The 22,777-nt window shown below is 44.4% G+C and overlaps 1 protein-coding gene across 2 annotated transcripts in view; it reads right to left on the minus strand.

The window, feature by feature from the left end:
• The window catches only part of mcf2l2 (MCF.2 cell line derived transforming sequence-like 2), a 338,701-nt gene that overhangs the window by 230,622 nt on the left and 85,302 nt on the right, over positions 1–22,777 (minus strand). For both annotated transcript variants that reach the window (XM_063045673.1, XM_063045674.1), the window contains one exon: positions 9,933–10,016. In XM_063045673.1, the coding sequence (XP_062901743.1) occupies positions 9,933–10,016 (84 nt within the window). The remainder of the gene's footprint in view (positions 1–9,932; positions 10,017–22,777) is intronic.

Consider the following 22,777-nt stretch of genomic DNA (forward strand, 5'->3'; position numbering starts at 1 on the left):
AGCAGAGGTAAGGAATAGAGGGATGTGTGCAGGCAAATGTGGGATTTAATTTGACGGTATGGTTGGCACAGACATCATGAGACATACGGCCTGCTCCTGTGTTTTACTGCTCTGTGTTCTGTGAGACAGAGATTGTTATTTTACCCATTGGCAGAAGCTGATTATTCAGAGTACAGAGTTCAGTAGGAACTGTTGATCTTATATGCAGTACCTCCTCTCCCCCTACCCCATACCCAGAAGCTTTCACGTTTTATTGTTTTACAACACTGAATCACAATGGATTTAGTTTGGCTTTTTTGACACTGATCAACAGAAAAATGCTTTTCATGTCCAAGTGAAAACAGATCTCTGCAAGGTGATCAAAGTTAATTACAAATATAAAATGCAAAATAATTGATTGCATAAGTATTCACTCCCTTTAATATGACACACCAAGTCATCACCAGTGCAGCCAATTGGTTTTAGAAGTCACATAATTAGTTAAATTGAGATCCGATTTTGGAAACCCGTGTGCAGCAATGTGTTTCAATTAATTGTAGTAAAAATATACCTGTATCTGGAAGGCTCAACGGCTGATGAGCCTGTATCCTGTGTGACAAGAATACACATAAAATTAAGATGTTTGCTGGCCTGGGTTAGCAGCAGTGACATCAGCAAGTGGTCTGCCACCTGCCCTCAGGGGAAGGAGAGATAAGGAACAATGGAGCAGCGTCTGGAGATGTGTAATGAAGGGACGGGGGAGAGAGAGCTGTCTGGAGCGGCTCCCCCCTTTGAACCTTGAACTGTTTGAAGTGATGGACAGGCGATACCCCAGCAGGGGGATAAAAAGGGACCGGTTCGCTAAGGCAGGACACACACGACACCCGAGGTAACAAGACCCTGGAAGCGGTACGCCTCTCACGAGTTGGTGAGAAGTATCAGACAACGGCCAGGGTGGAAAGATACGATCAGCAGGAACCCGGTGTGTGTCCGCCCTTGCCTGGGTGCCGGGTTCACTGCAGAGGTTCGACCGCATCTGGAGGAGGGGTCACAGTCGGTGACCTCAGGTGACATCACCAAGGACCCGCCCAAAATCGCCGGTCTGTGAGTGAAGCAGTGTCTGAATGATCAGTTGTTCCTGTTCTCTCTCTCTCTTCCCCCACGTTGTCCATCGCCATGGCAACGATTACTGCGAACTGAACTACTAAACTGGACTGAACTTTGAGTCACTTTGAAATTTGTTCATTTACCCCTAGACAACGATAGAGCTTGATTGATGCTGTTATCTTAATTCTGTGCACATGTGTGTTTATCATCGCTGAACTGTTGCATTTATTATCCTTTCGATTACTGTGTTGCTTGTTTCTTTAATAAAACTTGCTTAGTTCTAGTACTCCAGACTCCAACTGAGTGATCCATTTCTGCTGGTTTGGCAACCCAGTTACGGGGTACGTAACATAAGTGGGGTTCTCGTCCGTGATTTTGAACGCTAAATTTGGGATGGAGTAAATTGATTGGGTTAAAATTCCTGAAAGAAAGAAAAGACAAACAGCAGAAATGGAGGCTGAGGAATTTATAAAGGCGCCGACCTTGGAGGCAGTAGAGGATGCCAGGAAATCGGAATTGGTAGCTGTGGCCAAACGGTTGAATCTTGCTCAGGTGAAGTCGACAATGAGGAGAGAGGAGATACACAGAGCTATTGTAGAGCACTATGTATCTAAAGGTGTGTTTCCCCAAGGTGAGCTGGGGGTGGTGTCTATTGAAAAACCTGCTGGAGACGCAGTACAGGTACAGCTTGAAAAACTGAAACTCGAGCACGAGTTCCGGGTACGGCAGTTAGAACACGAAGAGAAGCAGTTAGAAAGGCGGGAGAAAGAGAAAGAGAGAGAGAGACAGTTAGAGAGAGAGGAGAAAGAGAGGCAATGGGAGCGAGAAGAGAGAGGGAAACAGAGGGAAAGGGAATTTGAGCTGGAGAAGTTAAAGATAAGGGCCGAGCAGGGGCTCATGCCGAACCAAGGTGGAGGGTTCCAGGTGACCCAGGAGGTTAGGCTGGTTCCCCCATTTGACGATACCGACGTGGATCGGTACTTTCTCCACTTCGAAAAAGTGGCTATAAGTCAGGACTGGCCGAGGGATAAGTGGGTTGTCTTACTTCAGAGTGTACTGAAAGGGAAAGCCCAACAAGCTTACTCCGCTTTATCCGCGGAAGATGCCCAGAGGTATGAGGTGGTGAAAGAGGCCATCCTCAGGATTTATGAGTTGGTCCCGGAGGCATACCGGCAGAGGTTCCAGAATGCGAGGAAGCAGTGGGACCGCACGTATTTGGAGTTTGCCCGTGAGATGCAGACATATTGTGAGCGTTGGTGCGCCTCGAAGGGGGTAGAGGGGGATTATGACAGACTGCTACAGCTGATCCTGATTGAGCAGTTTAAAGGTTGTGTCCCTGAGGGTATGAGACCCTACCTCGATGAGAAAGAGGCAGCCACGATAGCCGCAACTGCTAAGTTAGCGGATGAGTATGCGTTGACGCATAAAATGAAGTTTGCCCCGAGTAAAGGCTACCAAAAGGGTCGTCAGGACGGCGGGGAGAGTCCGCCGGAAAAGTCAGAAAGTAAGCCAGGGACTAGTGAAAAGGATAAGGTAGACCGGGAGCAGTCTGGTCGGAAGTCTCCTGGGGTCGTCTGTTATAATTGTGGGAAAGTCGGACACTTTGCGTCCAGGTGCTTTGCCCCAAAGAAAGAGACGGGAAAAGGAAAAACGGCAATGTTGAATGGCTGTATCGAGCTGTTAAGCAAACCGCTAGGGAAGGACAGGTCTGAAAAAGTCCAGGAAGGGCTCGAGAGGTTTATCTCGGCCGGATTGGTGTCAGTGAAGGAGGGGTTAAAACTAGTTCCAGTGCGGATCTGGAGAGACACGTGAGCGTGTCAGTCACTAATACTGAAGAGTATATTAGAGTTTAGCTCAGAGACCCAGACTGGGGAGGTAGAGGTCAAAGGTGTTGGGGAAGGGACAGAGTCAGTCCCTTTGCACCAGATACACTTACAAAGCAACCTGGTCTCTGGACTAGTCACGATCGGGGTGAGGTCCGAATTACCGATGAAAGACGTGGAAGTCTTGCTCGGTAATGACATCGCCGGAGGAATCGTGTTCCCAGTTGTGAGATTGACAGGTCAGCCTGCCAGCATTGAGGCCCCGCCCATGGACTCACAGGTTCATCACGAGCCCGCGATAGTGAATTTAGCTGAAACATTTCTGCCAACCTTGTATGTGACGGGGTGTAGTGAGACAAGAGGTAGTGAGGGAGCTGGGACGGACGTAGCAGTAGCCAGGAAAGAATTTGTGCAGACGCAGGAGCGAGACGAGGGGCTGATGGTTTTGGCAGAGACCGCTCTCTCTGACACAGCCTTGACAAGGGAACTAGTAGGCTATTGTGCGGAGGAGGAAGTGCTAAAAGGGAAATCAAGTACAGTACCCGCAGATGAGGAATGGGGGGTGGTGCAAAAGAGTTATGGGGATGAGGTTTTTAACATGGCCCATGAGGTACCCCCCGGTGGACATTTTGCGGTGCTGGAGGAAACAGTTGGTGGAATCATGAAAGAGATTTACCGGCTGCCCAGGGAGAAGAATGTTATTGATCATGACCGACGCGAACTGAGACGGTCATCGGCTTTTGATATGCTAACAAACCTAGTCGGTGTTAGCGTGGAAATCAATGAAGCTAGGGGCCCCCTGATAAGAGGAAAAAAACATTTTGAAAAGATTAGTATGGGATCGATCAGATGGGAGAAGTTTTGGCCAGGTCTACTGATAAGTTCTCTCCCTTAATCCCCGAACAAAGCGAATCTTTAGAAGAAGTAATTAAACGACTCGCACCCGTGTGTTTGATTGTCCCGAGGAAATGCAAAGAACTGGGACGTTGGGTGATGTCTGTTACAATAGGGCGGCCTAGTAAAGAACACCGATATATAATGAGTAATTCAGTGACTAAAGGGCTGATGAACACAGAGGTGTGTATTGGCAATTTAATACGGCTGTCTGAAGCCAGCTTGATAGTGAAACTTGAAAAAAATGAATTCAGCCACACGAGGGTCACGTATCTGGGAATTGTGGTGACACAGGGGCAGCTGGCAGTGATGCAAGCTACAGTGCAGGCTATCACTGACCTCCCAACCCCGACAGACAAGAGGGCCCTCAGAAGGCTCTTGGAGATGGTGGGGTACTGCAGGAAGTTTTGCAATAACTCTGCGGTCAATACCCGTCCCCCTCCTACTAAGCCCTTGCGAGAGAAAACTGAGTCGGAATGGGACGACCGTTGTTATTGTGGTCCGGGAAAAAGCCAAATGAGAGGTTACATTGGTCGCAATTCATCAGTGTTTTTGGCCACTATGAAGTTTGCTGAGTTGGAGCCTGGTCTAAGGGATTATTAATAACACGTGTAAAAGGAACAGAAAATGTGATCAACATACATCAAAGTTGCTGGTGAACACAGCAGGCCAAGCAGCATCTATAGGAAGAGGCGCAGTCGACGTTTCAGGCTGAGACCCTTCGTCAGGACTAACTGAAGGAAGAGTGAGTAAGGGATTTGAAAGCTGGAGGGGGAAGGGGAGATGCAAAATGATAGGAGAAGACAGGAGGGGGAGGGATAGAGCCGAGAGCTGGACAGGTGATAGGCAAAAGGGGATACGAGAGGATCATGGGACAGGCGGCCTAGGGAGAAAGACGGGGGGGGGGTGACCCAGAGGATGGGCAAGAGGTATATTTAGAGGGACAGAGGGAGAAAAAGGAGAGTGAGAGAAAGAATGTGTGCATAAAAATGAGTAACAGCTGGGGTACGAGGGGGAGGTGGGGCCTAGTGGAAGTTAGAAAAGTCAATGTTCATGCCATCAGGTTGGAGGCTACCCATACGGAATATAAGGTGTTGTTCCTCCAACCTGAGTGTGGCTTCATCTTTACAGTAGAGGAGGCCGTGGATAGACATGTCAGAATGGGAATGGGATGTGGAATTAAAATGTGTGGCCACTGGGAGATCCTGCTTTCTCTGGCGGACAGAGCGTAGATGTTCAGCAAAGCGGTCTCCCAGTCTGCGTCGGGTCTCACCAATATATAAAAGGCCACATTGGGAGCACCGGACGCAGTATATCACCCCAGTCGACTCAAGGGATGCCTCACCTGAAAATGTGATGACTGTCTGTCAAGGTGTTGACAGCTTCAAACTCGCTGTGTTAGCCAAATAGCTGATAAAGATGTATATTTGTGTATGTATCAAATAATGTATTCATGTTTGTAATTTTTACCTCCTGGTAAAAATCCTTAAAGGGGGGAAGTGTGACGAGAATACACATAAAATTAAGATGTTTGCTGGCCTGGGTTAGCATCAGTGACATCAGCAAGTGGTCTGCCACCTGCCCTCAGGGGAAGGAGAGATAAGGAACAATGGAGCAGCGTCTGGAGATGTGTAATGAAGGGACGGGGGAGAGAGAGCTGTCTGGAGCGGCTTCCCCCTTTGAACCTTGAACTGTTTGAAGTGATGGACAGGCGATACCCCAGCAGGGGGATAGAAAGGGACCGGTTCACTAAGGCAGGACACACACGACACCCGAGGTAACGAGACCCTGGAAGCGGTACGCCTCTCACGAGTCGGTGAGAAGTATCAGACAACGGCCAGGGTGGAAAGGTACAATCAGCGGGAACCCGGTGTGTGTCCGCCCTTGCCTGGGTGCCGGGTTCACTGCAGGGGATCGACCGCATCTGGAGGAGGAGTCACAGTCGGTGACCTCAGGTGACATCACCAAGGACCCGCCCAAAATCGCCGGTCTGTGAGTGAAGCAGTGTCTGAATGATCAGTTGTTCCTGTTCTCTCTCTCTCTTCCCCCATGTTGTCCATCGCCATGGCAACGATTACTGCGAACTGAACTACTAAACTGGACTGAACTTTGAGTCACTTTGAAATTTGTTCATTTACCCCTAGACAACGATAGAGCTTGATTGATGCTGTTATCTTAATTCTGTGCACATGTGTGTTTATCATCGCTGAACTGTTGCATTTATTATCCTTTCGATTACTGTGTTGCTTGTTTCTTTAATAAAACTTGCTTAGTTCTAGTACTCCAGACTCCAACTGAGTGATCCATTTCTGCTGGTTTGGCAACCCAGTTACGGGGTACGTAACACCTGACAAAAACTACACCATGAAGGCAATTAACACTCCAAGCAATTCTGCAAAAAGTTTATTGAGAAGCACAAGTCAGGAGATGGATACAAGAAAATTTCCAAGTCATGAATATCCCTTGGAGTACAGTTAAGTCAAACATCAAGAAATGGAAAGAAAATAGCACAGCTGTAAATCTGCCTACAGCTGGTTGTCCTCAAAAACTGAGTGACTGTGCAAGAAGGGGACTAGTGAAGAAGGCCACCAAGAGACCTATGACAACTCTGGAGGAGTTACAAGCTTCAGTGGCTGAGATGGGAGGGACTGCACATACAACAACTGTTCCTGGGTTCTTCACCAGTCACAGCTTTATGGGAGAGTGGCAAAGAGAAAGCCACTGTTGAAAAAACTCACATCTCAGCTAGAGTTTGCCCGAGGCATGTGGGAGACTCTGAAGTCGATTGGAAGAAGGTTCTATAGTTTGATGAAACCAAAAATTGAGCTTTTTACATCAGACTAAATGCTATGTTTGGTGTAAGCCAAAGACCCCATCGTCAAAAAACACACCATCCCTACCATGAAGCATGGTGGTGGCTGCATCATGCTGTGGGGATGCTTCACTGCAGTAGTCCCTGAAAGGCTTGTGAAAGTAGAAGGTAAAATGAATACAGCAAAATACAGGGAAATCCTGGAGGAAAACACGATGCAGTCTGCAAGAGAACTGTGACTTGGGAGAAGATTGGTTTTCCAGCAAGACAATGACCCAAAGCATAAAGCCAAAGTTACACAGGAATTGCTAAAAAACGACATAGTGGCCAAGTCAGAGTTCAGACCTCATTCCAATTGAGAATTTGTGGCTGGACTTGAAAAGGGCTGTTCCCTCACAATCCCCTTGCAATCTGACAGAGCTTGAGCAGTTTTGTAAAGAAGAATGGGGAAAAATTTCAGGGTCTAGATGTGCAAAGTTGATAGAGACCTATCCACACAGACTCAAGGCTGTAATCGCTGCCAAAGGTGCATCTACTAAATACTGACTTGATGGGGGTGAATACCTGTGCAATCAATTATTTTGTGTTTTATATTTGTAATTAACTTAGATCACTTTGTAGAGATCTGTTTTCACTTCAACACACAAGAGTCTCTCTGTTGATCAGTATCCAAAAAATAAGCCAAATTAAATCCACTGTTATTCAGTGTTGTAAAACAACAAAACATGAAAACTTCTGGGGGTGGGGGGAGTGAATACTTTTTATAGGCACCGTGAATCAGTTTCCTACCCACTACTGAACACCACCTGTCAAGAAAAAGAAATCCATAGTTAAACTGTGACACAAGAGACAATATAAACTTGAAAGAAAAATACATATTCAGGATCATTGAAAAAGATCAAAAAAATCTGGGGGATAATGCAAAAATATTAAATATTAAAAGAAACTTAATGTAGAATATAATTGACAGAAATGGGATGACAGTCAAATTGACAGAATATGACTGTATTAAGGCAGCAAATATTTAAAATATTATTTGATGAGGTGGCTGATGGGTCAGAAAACCACTGACTTTGGTTTGGCAATGGTGAAAAATATTCACTGAGAATTAGGCAATTAGATTGGAAAAAATTTTAGATTTAAATCTCTCTCAGAAAAGTGTTGTAGCAATCATATATGATATAATTTTGAATTTATGTCCTGATGCTTCTAATAAAATTAAAGCTGACTGGGAAAGAGAACTTGAGATTAATATACCAACTGAGAAATGGGAAAAAATTCTTCAGTTGGTGAATTCATCCTCTGTATGTGCTAAACATGCGTTGATACAGTTTAAAGTAGTGCACAGGCCTCACATGTCCAAAGATAAACTATCTCGTTATTACTCTTATATTAATCCAATATGTGACAGATGTCATTTCGAGATAGCTTCTTTAACCCACATGTTTTGGTCATGTCCCCTGTTGCAGAAATATTGGAAAGATATTTTTGATATTATTTCAACAGTTTTAAATATAGACTTACAACCGCATCCAATTATTGCTATCTTTGGACTACCAATGATAGATTTAAATAATTTAACCTCTTCATCACGAAGGATGATTGCATTTTTTACTTTAAGGGCTAGAAGGTCTATTTTGTTCAATTGGAAAGAGATTAACCCTCCTAAGGTATGTCATTGGTTTTCACAAACTATGCTGTGTTTGAATTTGGAGAAAATTAGAAGTGCAGTTTATGACCCTTCCATCAAGTTTGAAAAAACTTGGAGGCCATTCATTCAGCATTTTCACTTAATGTAATATCTTTATTTCCAAACTTATTTTATTTCTCTGTATTACTGTTGGAGGGGAATGGAGTCGTCGGCACTAAGGTTTTCTTCTTTTTCATTTTTAAGTTCTTAGATTTACCCAAGTCTTTTAGTTTAGTTGATTAATTTTGTCTTTCTTTTGGGATGGGATTTTTTTTTTTGGTTTTGTTTTTTTTTCTTTTTCATGATTTTTTAAAGTTTTTTTTTGATTTGTATTATCCATTGTTAGTTCTATATGATTGGGAGCTTTGTCAAATTTCAATATTGGACTTTACGATTACTGTTTGTAAGTGTAACAATTTATCTCCTATTATTTGCATAATTGCTATGTTTTGTTTATATATTCTAAAATTAATAAAAAGATTGAAAAAGAACTATTAAATTATGTAGTTAACTGCTAACTATTAGTAGATTGTGTGAATGAGCTAAAATGTAGCAAATGAGTTTCAATGCAAACAAATGTGAAGCCGTTTGATTAAACCCAAGAAAAAGTTTGTTACTTAGAACAGTACAGTACAAGAACAGGCCATTCGGCCCACAATGTTGTGCTGAACCAGCTAAAAAGCAAATCAAAAACCCCCAAACACTAATCCCCCCTACCTACACCATCTCCACATCTGTCCATCTTCCGCACATCCATGTGCCTATCCAAATGTCTCCTATAAGTCTCTACTGTATTTGTCTCTAGCACCATACCAAGCATCCATGACTCTCTGAATTTACCCCTGATATCCCTCTTGAACCTACTGCCTCTCACCTTCATTACATGCCCTCTGGTATTAGACATTTCAACCCTGGGAAACAGTCTGTCCACGATCTATGCCTCTCATAATCTTGTAACCCTCTATCAGGTCTCACCTCAGCCCTGGCGCTCCAGAGAAAACAACCATATTTACGCAGCCTCTCAAGCTGGCACATGCCCTCAAAACCAGGCAGCAACCTGGTCAACTTCTTCTGCACCCTCCCCAAAACTTCAACATCCTTCCGATAGTGGGGCAACCAGGACTGTACGCAGTGCTCCAGTGCGGTCTAATGGCAGGATGCTGTAAGGAGTAAAAGTCCCAAGGGACTTGGGTTTGACGACCATAACTCATTAACATATGTACAAGTACAGAAAATAATCAGAAATGTTAATGGAATGTTGAAGGTCAAGGACCAGAGTTATACTAGAACTGAGAGGGTTAACTACAAGGAGAGAAGACAAGAACGTCTGTATTTGCTGTAATTCAGTTAGTTAAGCAATGGCTATTTTATGTTAATAGGGATAACTTAATGTAGATCACAAAATAGGATATAATTACAGCAGAATAAGCACAGTCCAGTCATTGTTATATTTTCATTATATACAAATAAATACAACCCCCTTCAAGAGTTGACCATTGAGGAAAAGCAGGTCATGAAATTAGCTAAAAGCCTCTATATAAACACCCAAAATTAAGAAATATTTCCTATATGCCAGGCAACAACATGTACTTTTATAAAAAAAAAGAAAAAACTGCTTATGTCCTACCTGATAGGATAGCAAACTGTTTATGTAGTTGCTCGATGATATCAACTGCAAGTAGGGGTCTTATTTCTTGTTGCATAATCTCATCTGCAGAGTAACAGAGTAATCCGGTGAGTCAAATTCAGAACTGAAACAAAGTTACATTGTTGAGTAATTGGAATACTCAGAGCACTATATCTGGTATGGATTCCCAAGATGCTTCTTTGCTTTCAGTCACAAGATTCTCGCATTGCTCAGCAGTTCGGTTATGAAAGCTGTGGAATCTTCAGTTCATTCAACCTCATACATTGAAAGTTATTTTGGAATTCGGTCAGCTTCAGTAAATCAACTTTAGTTTGACCGCTAATTCTTTGATGAAAACAAACACTATCTTTTATTCTCAGTTAAATTGTAATTAACATTCATTCTGCATACTATAAGAATTTGCTATCTTCATAAGGTCAGATTTTTTTTCAATCCTGTACCTATTTTCCAATTTTCCATCTGCAGCCATTTTATCCCCAGCAGAAAAGTGCTCTAAGTAACATTAAAAGTTAGAATATGGCTATGCCTTTTAAACTGTGCATACAAATTAATATCCATCCATATATAACCACAAACACTACAATTATAGGTTCCTCATATGAATCATTCAACACAGTCCAACAAGTCACTACTGTTGTCTCAGTTCTTAATTCTAACTGTGCTGGAAATCAACATAATTACCCTGTTAGGACCAAGAGTATGATTATGTGAAGAGCAGTACAAAGACTATACTGTGCTACCTTGTGATTTAAACTTCAGTAAAATTGAGATTCAAAGCAGTGAAGCGTGACAGCCACAGCAACTCACTTTGTTCAATGTCGCCAACAGAACGCAAGATCACAAGGCATTTTACCACAAGTCATTCCAGGATGGAAGGACCCAGGCAGGTCGAGAGGCTAAGCGGGAAGCCTAGGTGGTTGAAGGCAAGGCTTTAAAGGGAGATGATAAACTCAGGAGTGCACAAGACAGAGATTAACCAGTGTAGAGATCTCGAGGGACACCAATATGAGATGGGAGGAAGCTCATGGAGACGAGGGGAATTTTAACATGCAGCCGGTGCTCAAATATACAGCTAGCCCTACTTAAGTAAGGAAACTGCACATGCAGCAGGCTCTGTAGGGAAAAGATGGGAGACAGGCCAGCACAACATTGGGAATGTTAGTTGTAGAATAACAAAGGGGTGGATCATAGGTTCAGCAGAAAATAAGCCAACACTGTGACAGAGCTGGTCAATGTTACAGAGGTGGGAATAAGCCCCAAGAAATACTTCAACAGATGGCAACAGAACACTAGAACTGATACAGAATTGTTGGACACCTATGACCCAGTGCACCTATGTTGGAAATGTCACTGTACAGGAACCCACACCAGTGTTCAACGAGGCCTAGTGATTGATGTTCTACCATGCCAACCCATTGCAAAATGTGCAATACAATAGCGTTTACACAGACAAGCACACACAAAGTCTAGTCCTCCACATTCTCCCGTCCTTTCAGAGGGGAATCCTTTGGGGAGTGCAAAGGAGATATTAAAACAGAAACTGCTGGAAACACCGAGCAGTTTGGGAGAAATCTGAAGAAGAAGAAACAGAGGCAAGTGACACAGAACACAGCAGAGTCAAATGATGGGCAAAACTGTCGACAATTGGGAAGTTTGAGATAACGAGACTGGTAGGGGGTACAAAAACAATAGGAAGCATTTGGAAATGATTGGCTAAAGAACTGGCATGGAAGAAAGGAATCAAGAGTGGTCAGTGAGTGATACGAGAGACCATGACAGGGAGACGGATGGCAAGGGTGGGGCAATAACTAAGAATGAAAAAGTAACAAAAAACATTCTTAATCTCCAATAGATTGCTGTCTCAGATACTTTACAAATACCTTTAAACCCTTTAACACCACAGTGCAGCTCTTTAAAACTTGGTTAAGAATACTCCTGTGCTCAGAGCAGACCATTACCAGGTCCCTCTCCTCTTTCATTCCCCAGTACTGATGCAGTTTTTCAACCCAAAACGTTGACTGTTCACTTCCCTCCATAGATGCTGCCTGAACCACTGAATTTCTCCACTATTTTGTGCATTACTCCAGATTTCCATCTGCAGTCTCTATTTCTCAACTTCCATGATTGACGTCGGCAATGAAATTTCCCACCCAACTTCACAGAACATAGAACAGTACAGGCCCTTCAGCCCATAATGTTGTGCCGACCCTTAAACCTTGCCTGCCATATAACCCCCCACCTTAGATTCCTCCATATACCTGTCTAGTAGTCTGTTAAACTTCACTAGTGTATCTGCCTCCACCACTGACTCAGGCAGTGCATTCCACGCACCAACTACTCTCTGAGTAAAAAACCTTCCTCTAATATCCCCCTTGAACTTCCCACCCCTTACCTTAAAACCATGTCCTCTTGTATGGAGCAGTGGTGCCCTAGGGAAGAGGCGCTGGCTGTCCACTCTATCTATTCCTCTTAATACCTTGTATACCCCTATCATGTCTCCTCTCATCCTCCTTCTCTCCAGAGAGGAAAGCCCTAGCTCCCTTAATCTCTGATCATAATGCATACTCTCTAAACCAGGCAGCATCCTGGTAAATCTCCTCTCTACCCTTTCCAATGCTTCCACATCCTTCCTATAGTGGGGTGACCAGAACTGGACACAGTACTCCAAGTGTGGCCTAACCAGAGTTTTATAGAGCTGCATCATTACCCCGCGACTCTTAAACTCTATCCCTCGACTTATGAAAGCTAACACTCCATAAGCTCTCTTAACTACACTATCTACCTGTGAGGTAACTTTCAGGGATCTGTGGACATGTACCCCCAGATCCCTCTGCTCCTCCACACTTCCAAGTATCCTGCCATTTACTTTGTACTCTGCCTTGGAGTTTGTCCTTCCAAAGTGTACCACCTCACTCTTCTCTGGGTTGAACTCCATCTGCCACTTCTCAGCCCACTTCTGCATCTTATCAATGTCTCTTTGCAATCTTCGACAATCCTCTACACTATCCACAACACCACCAACTTTTGTGTCGTCTGCAAACTTGCCAACCCACCCTTCTACCCCCACATTCAGGTTGTTAATAAAAATCACGAAAAGTAGAGGTCCCAGAACCAATCCTTGTGGGACACCACTGGTCACAACCCTCCAATCCGAATATACTCCCTCCACCACGACGCTCTGCTTTCTGCAGGCAGGCCAATTCTGAATCCACCTGGCTAAACTTCCCTGGATCCCATACCTTCTGACTTTCTGAATAAGCCTACCGTGTGGAACCTTGTCAAATGCCTTACTAAAATCCATGTAGATCACATCCACTGCACTACCCTCATCCATATACCTGGTCACATTCTCAAAGAACTCTATCAGGCTTGTTAGACACGACTTGCCCTTCATAAAGCCATGCTGACTATCCCTGATCAGAACATGATTCTCTAAATCCCCATAGATCCCATCTCTAAGAACTTTTTCCAACAGTTTTCCCACCACAGACGTAAGGCTCACTGGTCTATAATCACCCAGACTACCTCTACTAACTTTTTTGAACAATGGGACAACATTCACCTCCCTCCAATCCTCCGTTACCATTCCCATGGATGACGAGGACATAAAGATCCTAGCTAGAGGCTCAGCAATCTCTTCCCTCACCTCATGGAGCAGCCTGGGGAATATTCCGTCAGGTCCCGGGGACTTATCTGTCCTAATGTATTTTAACAACTCCAACACCTCCTCTCCCTTAATATCAACATGCTCCAGAACATCAACCTCACTCATATTGTCCTCACCATCATCAAGTTCCCTCTCATTGGTGAATACTGAAGAGAAGTATTCATTGAGGACCTCGCTCACTTCCACAGCCTCCAGGCACATCTTCCCATCTTTATCTCTAATCGGTCCTATCTTCACTCCTGTCATCCTTTTGTTTTTCACATAATTGAAGAATGCCTTGGGATTTTCCTTTACCCTACTCACCAAGGCCTTCTCATGCCCCCTTCTTGCTCTCCTCAGCCCCTTCTTAAGCGTCTTTCTTGCTACCCTATATTCCTCAATAGACCCATCTGATCCTTGCTTCCTAAACCTCATGTATGCTGCCGCCTTCCACCTGACTAGATTTTCCACCTCACTTGTCATCCATGGTTCCTTCACCCTACCATTCCTTATCTGCCTCACCGGGACAAATTTATCCCTAACATCCTGCAAGAGATCCCTAAACATTAACCACATGTCCATAGTACATTTCCCTGCAAAAACATCATCCCAATTCACACCCGCAAGTTCTAGCCTTATAGCCTCATAATTTGCCCTTCCCTAATTAAAAATTTTCCTGTCCTCTCTGATTCTATCCTTTTCCATGATAATTATAAAGGCCAGGGAGCGGTGGTCACTGTCCCCCAGATACTCACCCACTGAGAGATCTGTGACCTGACCCGGTTCATTATCTAATACTAGATCTAGATCTAGTATGGCATTCCCCCTAGTCGGCCTGTCAACATACTGTAACAGGAATCCTGGACACACTTAGCAAACTCTGCCCCATCTAAACCATTGCAACTAATCAGGTGCCAATCAATATTAGGGAAGTTAAAGTCACCCATGATAACAACCCTGTTATTTTTGCACCTTTCCAAAATCTGCCTTCCAATCTGCTCCTCAGTATCTCTGCTCCTACCAGGGGCCCTATAGAATACTCCCAATAGAGCAGCGGTCCCCAACCACCGGGCCGCGGACCGGTACCAGGCTGCAAAGCATGTGCTACCGGGCTGCGAGGAAACGATATGATTTGGCAATACGAGTCAGCTGCACCTTTCCTCACTCCCTGTCACCCACTGTTGAGCTTGAACGCACACGAGGTCATTACCCACGCATCACCTATGTCAGCGTGGGAAGGAGATCAAATCCTCAAGCTTGCAAATGACGGTGGGCTGGAAAGTATGTTTGACATAACATCTCTGCCGGCATTATGGATCAAAGTCAAGGCTGAATATCCTGAGATAGCCACAAATGCACTGAAAACGTTGCTTCCATTTCCAACATATCTCTGCAATGAATGCAACGAAAACTAAATTGCGGAATAGACTGGACATAAGGAACCCCCTTCGAGTATCGCTGTCTCCCATCACCCCTCGATAGGACCGTCTTGTTGCAGGAAAACAAGCCCAGGGCTCCCACTGATTCAGCAATATTGGTGTGTTGCAATGATTTTATATGTTCATACGGGGAAAATATGCGCTGTGTGTTTAATATCCAAACGTTACTTAAAATTTTATTATGCTATTGACTTATAAGTGACTTATATAAGCATATAACAATTACAGCACAGAAAAAGACCATCTCGGCCCTTCTAGTCCGTGCTGAACGCTACTCTCACCTAGTCCCACCTACCTGCACTCAGCCCATAACCCTCCATTCCTCTCCTGTCCATATATCTATCCAATTTTTCTTTAAATGATAATATCGAATCTGCCTCAACCACTTCTACAGGAAGTTCGTTCAATACTTACTTCAAGCTCCCCTGTCCTCCCCTGAAAATTGACTTATCACTATATTCACGCGAGGAAAATATGTGTTGTGTGTTTACTATTAAATTCGTAGGATAAACCCTTTTAGAAAGGAAATTGAGTGTATTAGCCACTTATCACCCATATTCCGTTCGTGATTAACAACCCCCCCTCAACCCGAACAGAATCACAGAATGGCCAAAAACGATTTGTGGAAAAAAAAAATCGGCATGTACACGCTGTTACGTACCCCGTAACTGGGTTGCCAAACCAGCAGAAATGGATCACTCAGTTGGAGTCTGGAGTACTAGAACTAAGCAAGTTTTATTAAAGAAACAAGCAACACAGTAATCGAAAGGATAATAAATGCAACAGTTCAGTGATGATAAACACACATGTGCACAGAAGTAAGATAACAGCATCAATCAAGCTCTATCGTTGTCTAGGGGTAAATGACCAATTTCAAAATGACTCAAAGTTCAGTCCAGTTAGTAGTTCAGTTCGCAGTAATCGTTGCCATGGCGATGGACAAGGTGGGGGAAGAGAGACAGAGAGAACAGGAACAACTGATCATTCAGAACGGCTTCACTCACAGACCAGCGGGATGGCTCACAAGCAACTTTTGGGCGGGTCCTTGGTGATGTCACCTGAGGTCACCGACTGTGACCCCTCCTCCAGATGCGGTCGATCCTCTGCAGTGAACCCGGCACCCAGGCAAGGGCGGACACACACCGGGTTCCCGCTGATCGTACCTTTCCACCCCGGGCGTTGTCTGGTACTTCTCACCCACTCGTGAGAAGCGTACCGCTTCCAGGGTCTCGTTACCTCGGGTGGCGTGTGTGTCTGTCTTAGCGAACCTGTCCCTTTTTATCCCCCTGCTGGGGTATCGCCTGTCCATCACTTCAAACAGTTCAGGGTTCAAAGGGGGGAGCCGCTCCAGACAGCTCTCTCTCCCACATCCCTTCATTACACATCTCCAGACGCTGCTCCATTGTTCCTTATCTCTCCTTCCCCTGAGGGCAGGTGGCAGACCAACTGCTGATGCCATTGATGCTAGCCCAGGCCAGCAAACATCTTAATTTTATGTGTATTCTCGTAACAACGCATGCGCACTGGTGCCCGCGCAAGGCTTCAGGGTCACTGTAGTCTTTCTCGGGGTAAGCTCAACGTATTTGACTGCTACTCTTGTCCCTTGGCAATCCTACTCCTCCCCCCTCCCCGGATCGGCCAGTCCGCAAGAATATTGTCAATATTGAACCAGTCCGCAGTGCAAAAAAGGTTGGGGACCCCTGCAATAGAGTAACTGCTCCCTTCCTGATCCTGACTTCCACCCATATTGACTCAAAAAGAGGATCCTGCTACATTACCCAACCTTTCTGTAGCTGCAATCGTATCCCTGACCAGTAATGCCACCCCTCTTCTCCTCCCCCCCACCATCCCTTTTAAAGCACTGAAATCCAGGAATATTGAGAATCCATTCCTGCCCTGGTGCCAACCAAGTCTCTGTAATGGCTACTACATCATAATTCCATGTATGTATCCAAGCTCTCAGTTCATCACCTTTGTTCCTGATGCTTCTTGCATTGAAGTACACGCACTTTAGCCCTTCTAGCTTACTAATTTATTCTGTTTCCCTTTCCTCAAAGCCTCTTTATTTGTCAGATCTGGCTTTACTCCAAGTACTATACTTGCAGTTCTCTCATGACCTTTATCCTCCTCCACCTCAGTATCTGCTCTAACACTCTGGTTCCCCTCCCCCTGCAAATCTAGCTGACCTTTGACACTATCACCATATAATTACAGCACAGAAACAGACCATCACGGCCCTTCTCGTCCGTGCCGAACTCTTACTCTCACCTAGTCCCACCGACCTGCACTCAGCCCATAACCCTCCATTCCTTTCCTGTCCATATATCTATCCAATTTAACTTTAAATGGCAACATTGAACCTGCCTCAACCACTTCTGCTGGAAGCTCATTCCACACAGATACCACTCTCTGATTAAAGAAGTTCCCCCTCATGTTACCCCTAAACTTTTGCCCTTTAACTCTCAACTCATGTCCTCTTGTTTGAATCTCCCCCACACTCAATGGAAAATGCCTATGTACGTCAACTTTACCTATCCCCCTCATAATTTTAAATACCTCTATCAAGTTCCCCCTCAACCTTCTACGCTCCAAAGAATAAAGACCTAACTTGTTCAACCTTTCTCTGTAACTTAGGAGATGAATCCCAGGCAACATTTTAGTAAATCTCCTCTGCACTCTCTCAATCTTATTGACATCTTTTCTATAATTTGGTGACCAGAACTGTACACAATACTCCAAGTTTGGCCTCACCAATGCCTTATACAATTTCAGCATTACATCCCAACTCCTATACTCAATGCTCTGATTTATAAAGGCCAGTATACCAAAAGCTTTCTTCACCACCCTATCCACATGAGATTCCACCTTCAGGGAACTATGCACCATTATTCCCAGATCCCTCTGTTCTACTGCATTCTTCAATGCCCTACTATTTACCATGTATGTCCTATTTCGATTAGTCCTACCAAAATGTAGCACCTCACATTTATCAGCATTAAACTCCATCTGCCATCTTTCAGCCCACTCTTCTAACCGGCCTAAATCTCTCTGCGAGCTTTGGAAACCTACTTCATTATCCACAACTCCACCTATCTTAGTATCATCTGCATACCTACTCATCCAATTTACCACCCCATCATACAGATCATTAATATATATGACAAACAACACTGGACCCAGTACAGATCCCTGAGGCACACCACTAGTCACTGGCCTCCAATCTGACAAACAGTTATCCACCACCACTCTCTGGCATCTCCCATCCAGCCACTGCTGAATCCATTTTACTACTTCCATATTAAAGCCTAACAATTGAACCTTCCTAACTAACCTTCCATGTGGAACCTTGTCAAAGGCCTTACTGAAGTCCATATAGACAACATCCACCACTTTACCCTCGTCAACTTTCCTAGTAACCTCATCAAAAAATTCTATAAAATTTGTCAAACATGACGTTCCACGCACAAATCCATGTTGATTGTTCCTAATCAGATCCTGTCTATCCAGATACTTATATATACCACCTCCAAGAATACTTTCCATCTATTTACCCACCACTAACGTCAAACTCACAGGCTGATAATTGCTAGGTTTACCCTTAGAACCCATTTTAAACAATGGAACAACATGAGCAATACGCCAATCCTCCGGCACCATCCCTGTTTCTAATGATATTTGAAATATTTCTGTCAGAGCCCCTGCTATTTCCACACTAACTTCCCTCAAGGTCCTAGGGAATATCTTGTCCAGACCCGGAGACATATCCACTTTTATATTCCTTAGAAGCGCCAGTACTTCCTCTTCTTTAATCATCATGCTTTCCATAACTACCCTTCTCGTTTCCTTTACCTTACACAATTCAATATCCTTCTCCTTAGTGAATACTGAAGAAAATAAATTGTTCAAAATCTCCCCCATCTCTTTTGGCTCCACACATAGCTGTCCACTCTGATTCTCTAAGAGACCAATTTTATCCCTCACTAATCCTTTGCTATTAATATAACTGTTGAAACCCTTTGGATTTATTTTCACCTTACTTGCCAAAGCAGCCTCATATCTTCTTTTAGCTTTTCTAATTTCTTTCTTAAGATTCTTTTTACCTTCTTTATATTCCTCCAGCATCTCATTTGCTCCAAGCTGCCTATATTTATTGTAGATCCCTCTCTTTTCCGAACCAAGTTTCCAATATCCCGTGAAAACCATGGCTCTCTCAAACTTTTAACCTTTCCTTTCGACCTAACAGGAACATAAAGATCCTGTACCCTCAAAATTTCACCTTTAAATGACCTCCATTTCTCTATTACACCTTCCCATAAAATAAATTGTCCCAATCCACTCCTTCTAAATCCTTTCACATCTCCTCAAAGTTAGACTTTCTCCAATCAAAAATCTCCACCCTGGGTCCAGTCCTATCCTTCTCCATAATCATATTGAAACTAATGGTCTTGTGATCACTGGACCCGAAGTGCACCCCAACACATACCTCCGTCACCTGTCCTATCTCATTCCCTAACAGGAGATCCAACACTGCCCCTTCTCTAGTTGGTACCTCTATGTATTGCTGCAAAAAAACTATCTTGCACACATTTGACAAACTCCAAACCATCCGTATGGGTCCTAGCTATGCCTGCCTTTTTGTTGGCTTTGTGGAACAATCTATGTTCCAAACCTATTCTGGTATCTGTCCCCCACTTTTCCTTCGCTACATCGACGACTGCATTAGCGCTGCTTCCTGCACGCATGCTGAGCTCGTTGACTTCATTAACTTTGCATCCAACTTTCACCCTGCCCTCAAGTTTACCTGGTCCATTTCCGACACCTCCCTCCTCTTTCTAGATCTTTCTGTCTCTATCTCTGGAGACAGCTTACCTACTGATGTCTACTATAAGCCTACTAACTCTCACAGCTATCTGGACTATTCTTCTTCTCACCCTGTCTCTTGCAAAAATGCCATCCCCTTCTCAAAATTCCTCCGTCTCTGTCACATCTGCTCTCAGGATGAGGCTTTTCATTCCAGGACGAGGGAGATGTCCTCTTTTTTTTAAAGAAAGGGGCTTCCCTTCCTCCACCATCAACTCTGCTCTCAAACGCATCTCCCCCATTTCATGCACATCTGCTCTCACTCCATCCTCCCGTCACCCCACTAGGAATAGGGTTCCCCTGGTCCTCATCTACCACCCCACCAGCCTCCGGGTCCAACATATTATTCTCCGTAACTTCCGCCATCTCCAACAGGATCCCACCACTAAGCACATCTTTCCCTCCCCCCTCTCTGCTTTCCACAGGGATCGCTCCCGATGTGACTCCCTTGTCCATTTGTCCCCCCCATCCCTCCCCACTGATCTCCCTCCTGGCACTTATCCTTGTAAGCGGACCAAGTGCTACACATGCCCTTACACTTCCTCCCTTACCACCATTCAGGGCCCCACACAGTCTTTCCAGGTGAGGCGACACTTCAACTGTGAGTCAGCTGGAGTGATATACTGTGTCCGGTGCTCCCGATGTGGCCTTCTATATATTGGCGAGACCCGACGCAGACTGGGAGATCGTTTTGCTGAACACCTATGCTCTGTCCGCCAGAGAAAGCAGGATCTCCCAGTGGCCACACATTTTAATTTCACATCCCATTTCCATTCTGATATGTCTATCCACGGCCTCCTCTACTGTAAAGATGAAGTCACACTCAGGTTGGAGGAACAACACTTTTTATTCCGTCTGGGTAGCCTCCAACCTGATAGCATGAACACTGACTTCTCAAACTTCTGCTAATGCCCCACCTCCCCCTCGTACCCCATCCGTTATTTATTTATATACACACATTCTTTCTCTCTCTCTCCTTTTTCTCCCTCTGTCCCTCTGACTATACCCCTTGTCCATCCTCTGGGGTTTTCCCCCCTCCCCCTTTTCCTTCTCCCTGGGCCTCCTGTCCCATGATCCCCTCATATCCCTTTTGCCAATCAGCTGTCCAGCTCTTGGCTCCATCCCTCCCCCTCCTGTCTTCTTCTATCATTTTGGATCTCCCCCTCCCCCTTCCACTTTCAAATCTCTTACTAGCTCTTCCTTCAGTTAGTCCTGACGAAGGGTCTCGGCCCGAAACGTCGACTATACCTCTTCCTAGAGATGCTGCCTGGCCTGCTGCGTTTGCCAGCAACTTTGATGTGTGTTCCTCCAAACCCTTTTACAGAAAGGGCTTCCCATTCAATGTGTGGAAAATTAAAATCCCCCACAATCACAACCTTGTGCTTACTACAAATATCTGCTATCTCCTTACAAATTTCCTCCTCCAATTCACACTCCCCATTATGTGGTCTATAATACACCCCTATAAGCGTCACTATACCTTTCCCATTCCTCAATTCCACCCAAATAGCCTCCCTAGACAAGTCCACTAATCTATCCTGCCAGAGCACCGCTGTTATATTTTCTCTGACAGGCAATGCAACACCTGCCCCTCTTGCCCCTCCTATTCTATCACACCTGAAGCAACGAAATCCAGGAATACTTAGGTTGCCAATCACACCCCTCCTGCAACCATGTTTCACTAATAGCCACAACATTATATTTCCAGGTATCAATCCATGCTCTAAGCTCATCCACCTTTCTTACAATGCTCCTAGCATTAAAATAGGTGCACTTAAGAAACTCTCCACCTCTTACTCTCTGCTTATCCCTAATGGAGAAAACAACTTTGTTAGCATTTTCTTCCTTCTCCCCTACATCTTCAAAACGCATTTATGTTTTGTCTTCAGTCAGTTTCAGTCTGGTTAGAGCGAGGAGGTGGTCAGTGGAATGATATTTGTTGTTGACCGTTTTATGCTCATGTTTAAAATCTAATGCTCAAGTACATTTAAGTATGCTTAGACTGCTTATTTTGTTGTTTGTAGTTATGTTAGTTTTATAGTTACAAGATTGTTCATCTTTGCTGGTTTCTTAATTGAACATACTTTCTTTGACTTAGAACTTGGTTATTTGTGCAGTGCGCCATACAGTGTAAACCCCGAGTGGTTTTGGTTGTTTTAAAGTAAATTTCACATTTTGTCAACAGAATAGTTATACCAAACAAACACCATAGACGAAGGATTGCCCAGACCTGTTGGCGAAATTGGAATCACAACACCGAGAGGCCAAAGCAGCTTGCGGCAAGTCATGACCTTTTGTAGATTCGTGCTGCGTGTTTGTGGTCTGAACACAGTTTAGAGTGGCCAGCACTGCTCAGCCATTGGGAACCACTTGCTCAATGGTGTATTGTTTGGCTGAGAGTTTGTCACTTTGTTTTACTGAAGTGCTGAAATATTCCAGTTGCCGACATTTGAATTGAACGCTGTTAGTTTGGTCTGGTACAAGCGCTGTGGATGTGTGGACAGCCCTGAATTGAAATATAGCTGATGCTCCAAGCGAGTGGTGCAGCTAGAAAAGTGGCATGAGTGAATCCAAGTTTAGACTATTTTGGTAATAAGCAGGTTCTGAACCTTTGTTACTAACAGAGTTTCAGAAATTCTTAAGGTCCCACAAGCATCTCGATAGAGGTACGTACACTTCAAGTAACCCTGCAGATTTGGTCTCTAGAGGGTTGAGGGTTGAAGGTGAAGGCTTTCCTTAAAAATAAGACATGGGTGTCAGGAGCTCAGTATTTTCTTCAGCCTGAAAGAGGGTGGCCTGTGAATCCCGATGGTTCTGGAGAACTTCTGCCAGACGATCCGAAAGTCTAGAGGATTTTTTTTTAAAACAATGAATGTTGT

This window comes from Mobula hypostoma, chromosome 4 (genome assembly GCF_963921235.1).
Source record: "Mobula hypostoma chromosome 4, sMobHyp1.1, whole genome shotgun sequence".
NCBI lineage: Eukaryota > Metazoa > Chordata > Chondrichthyes > Myliobatiformes > Myliobatidae > Mobula > Mobula hypostoma.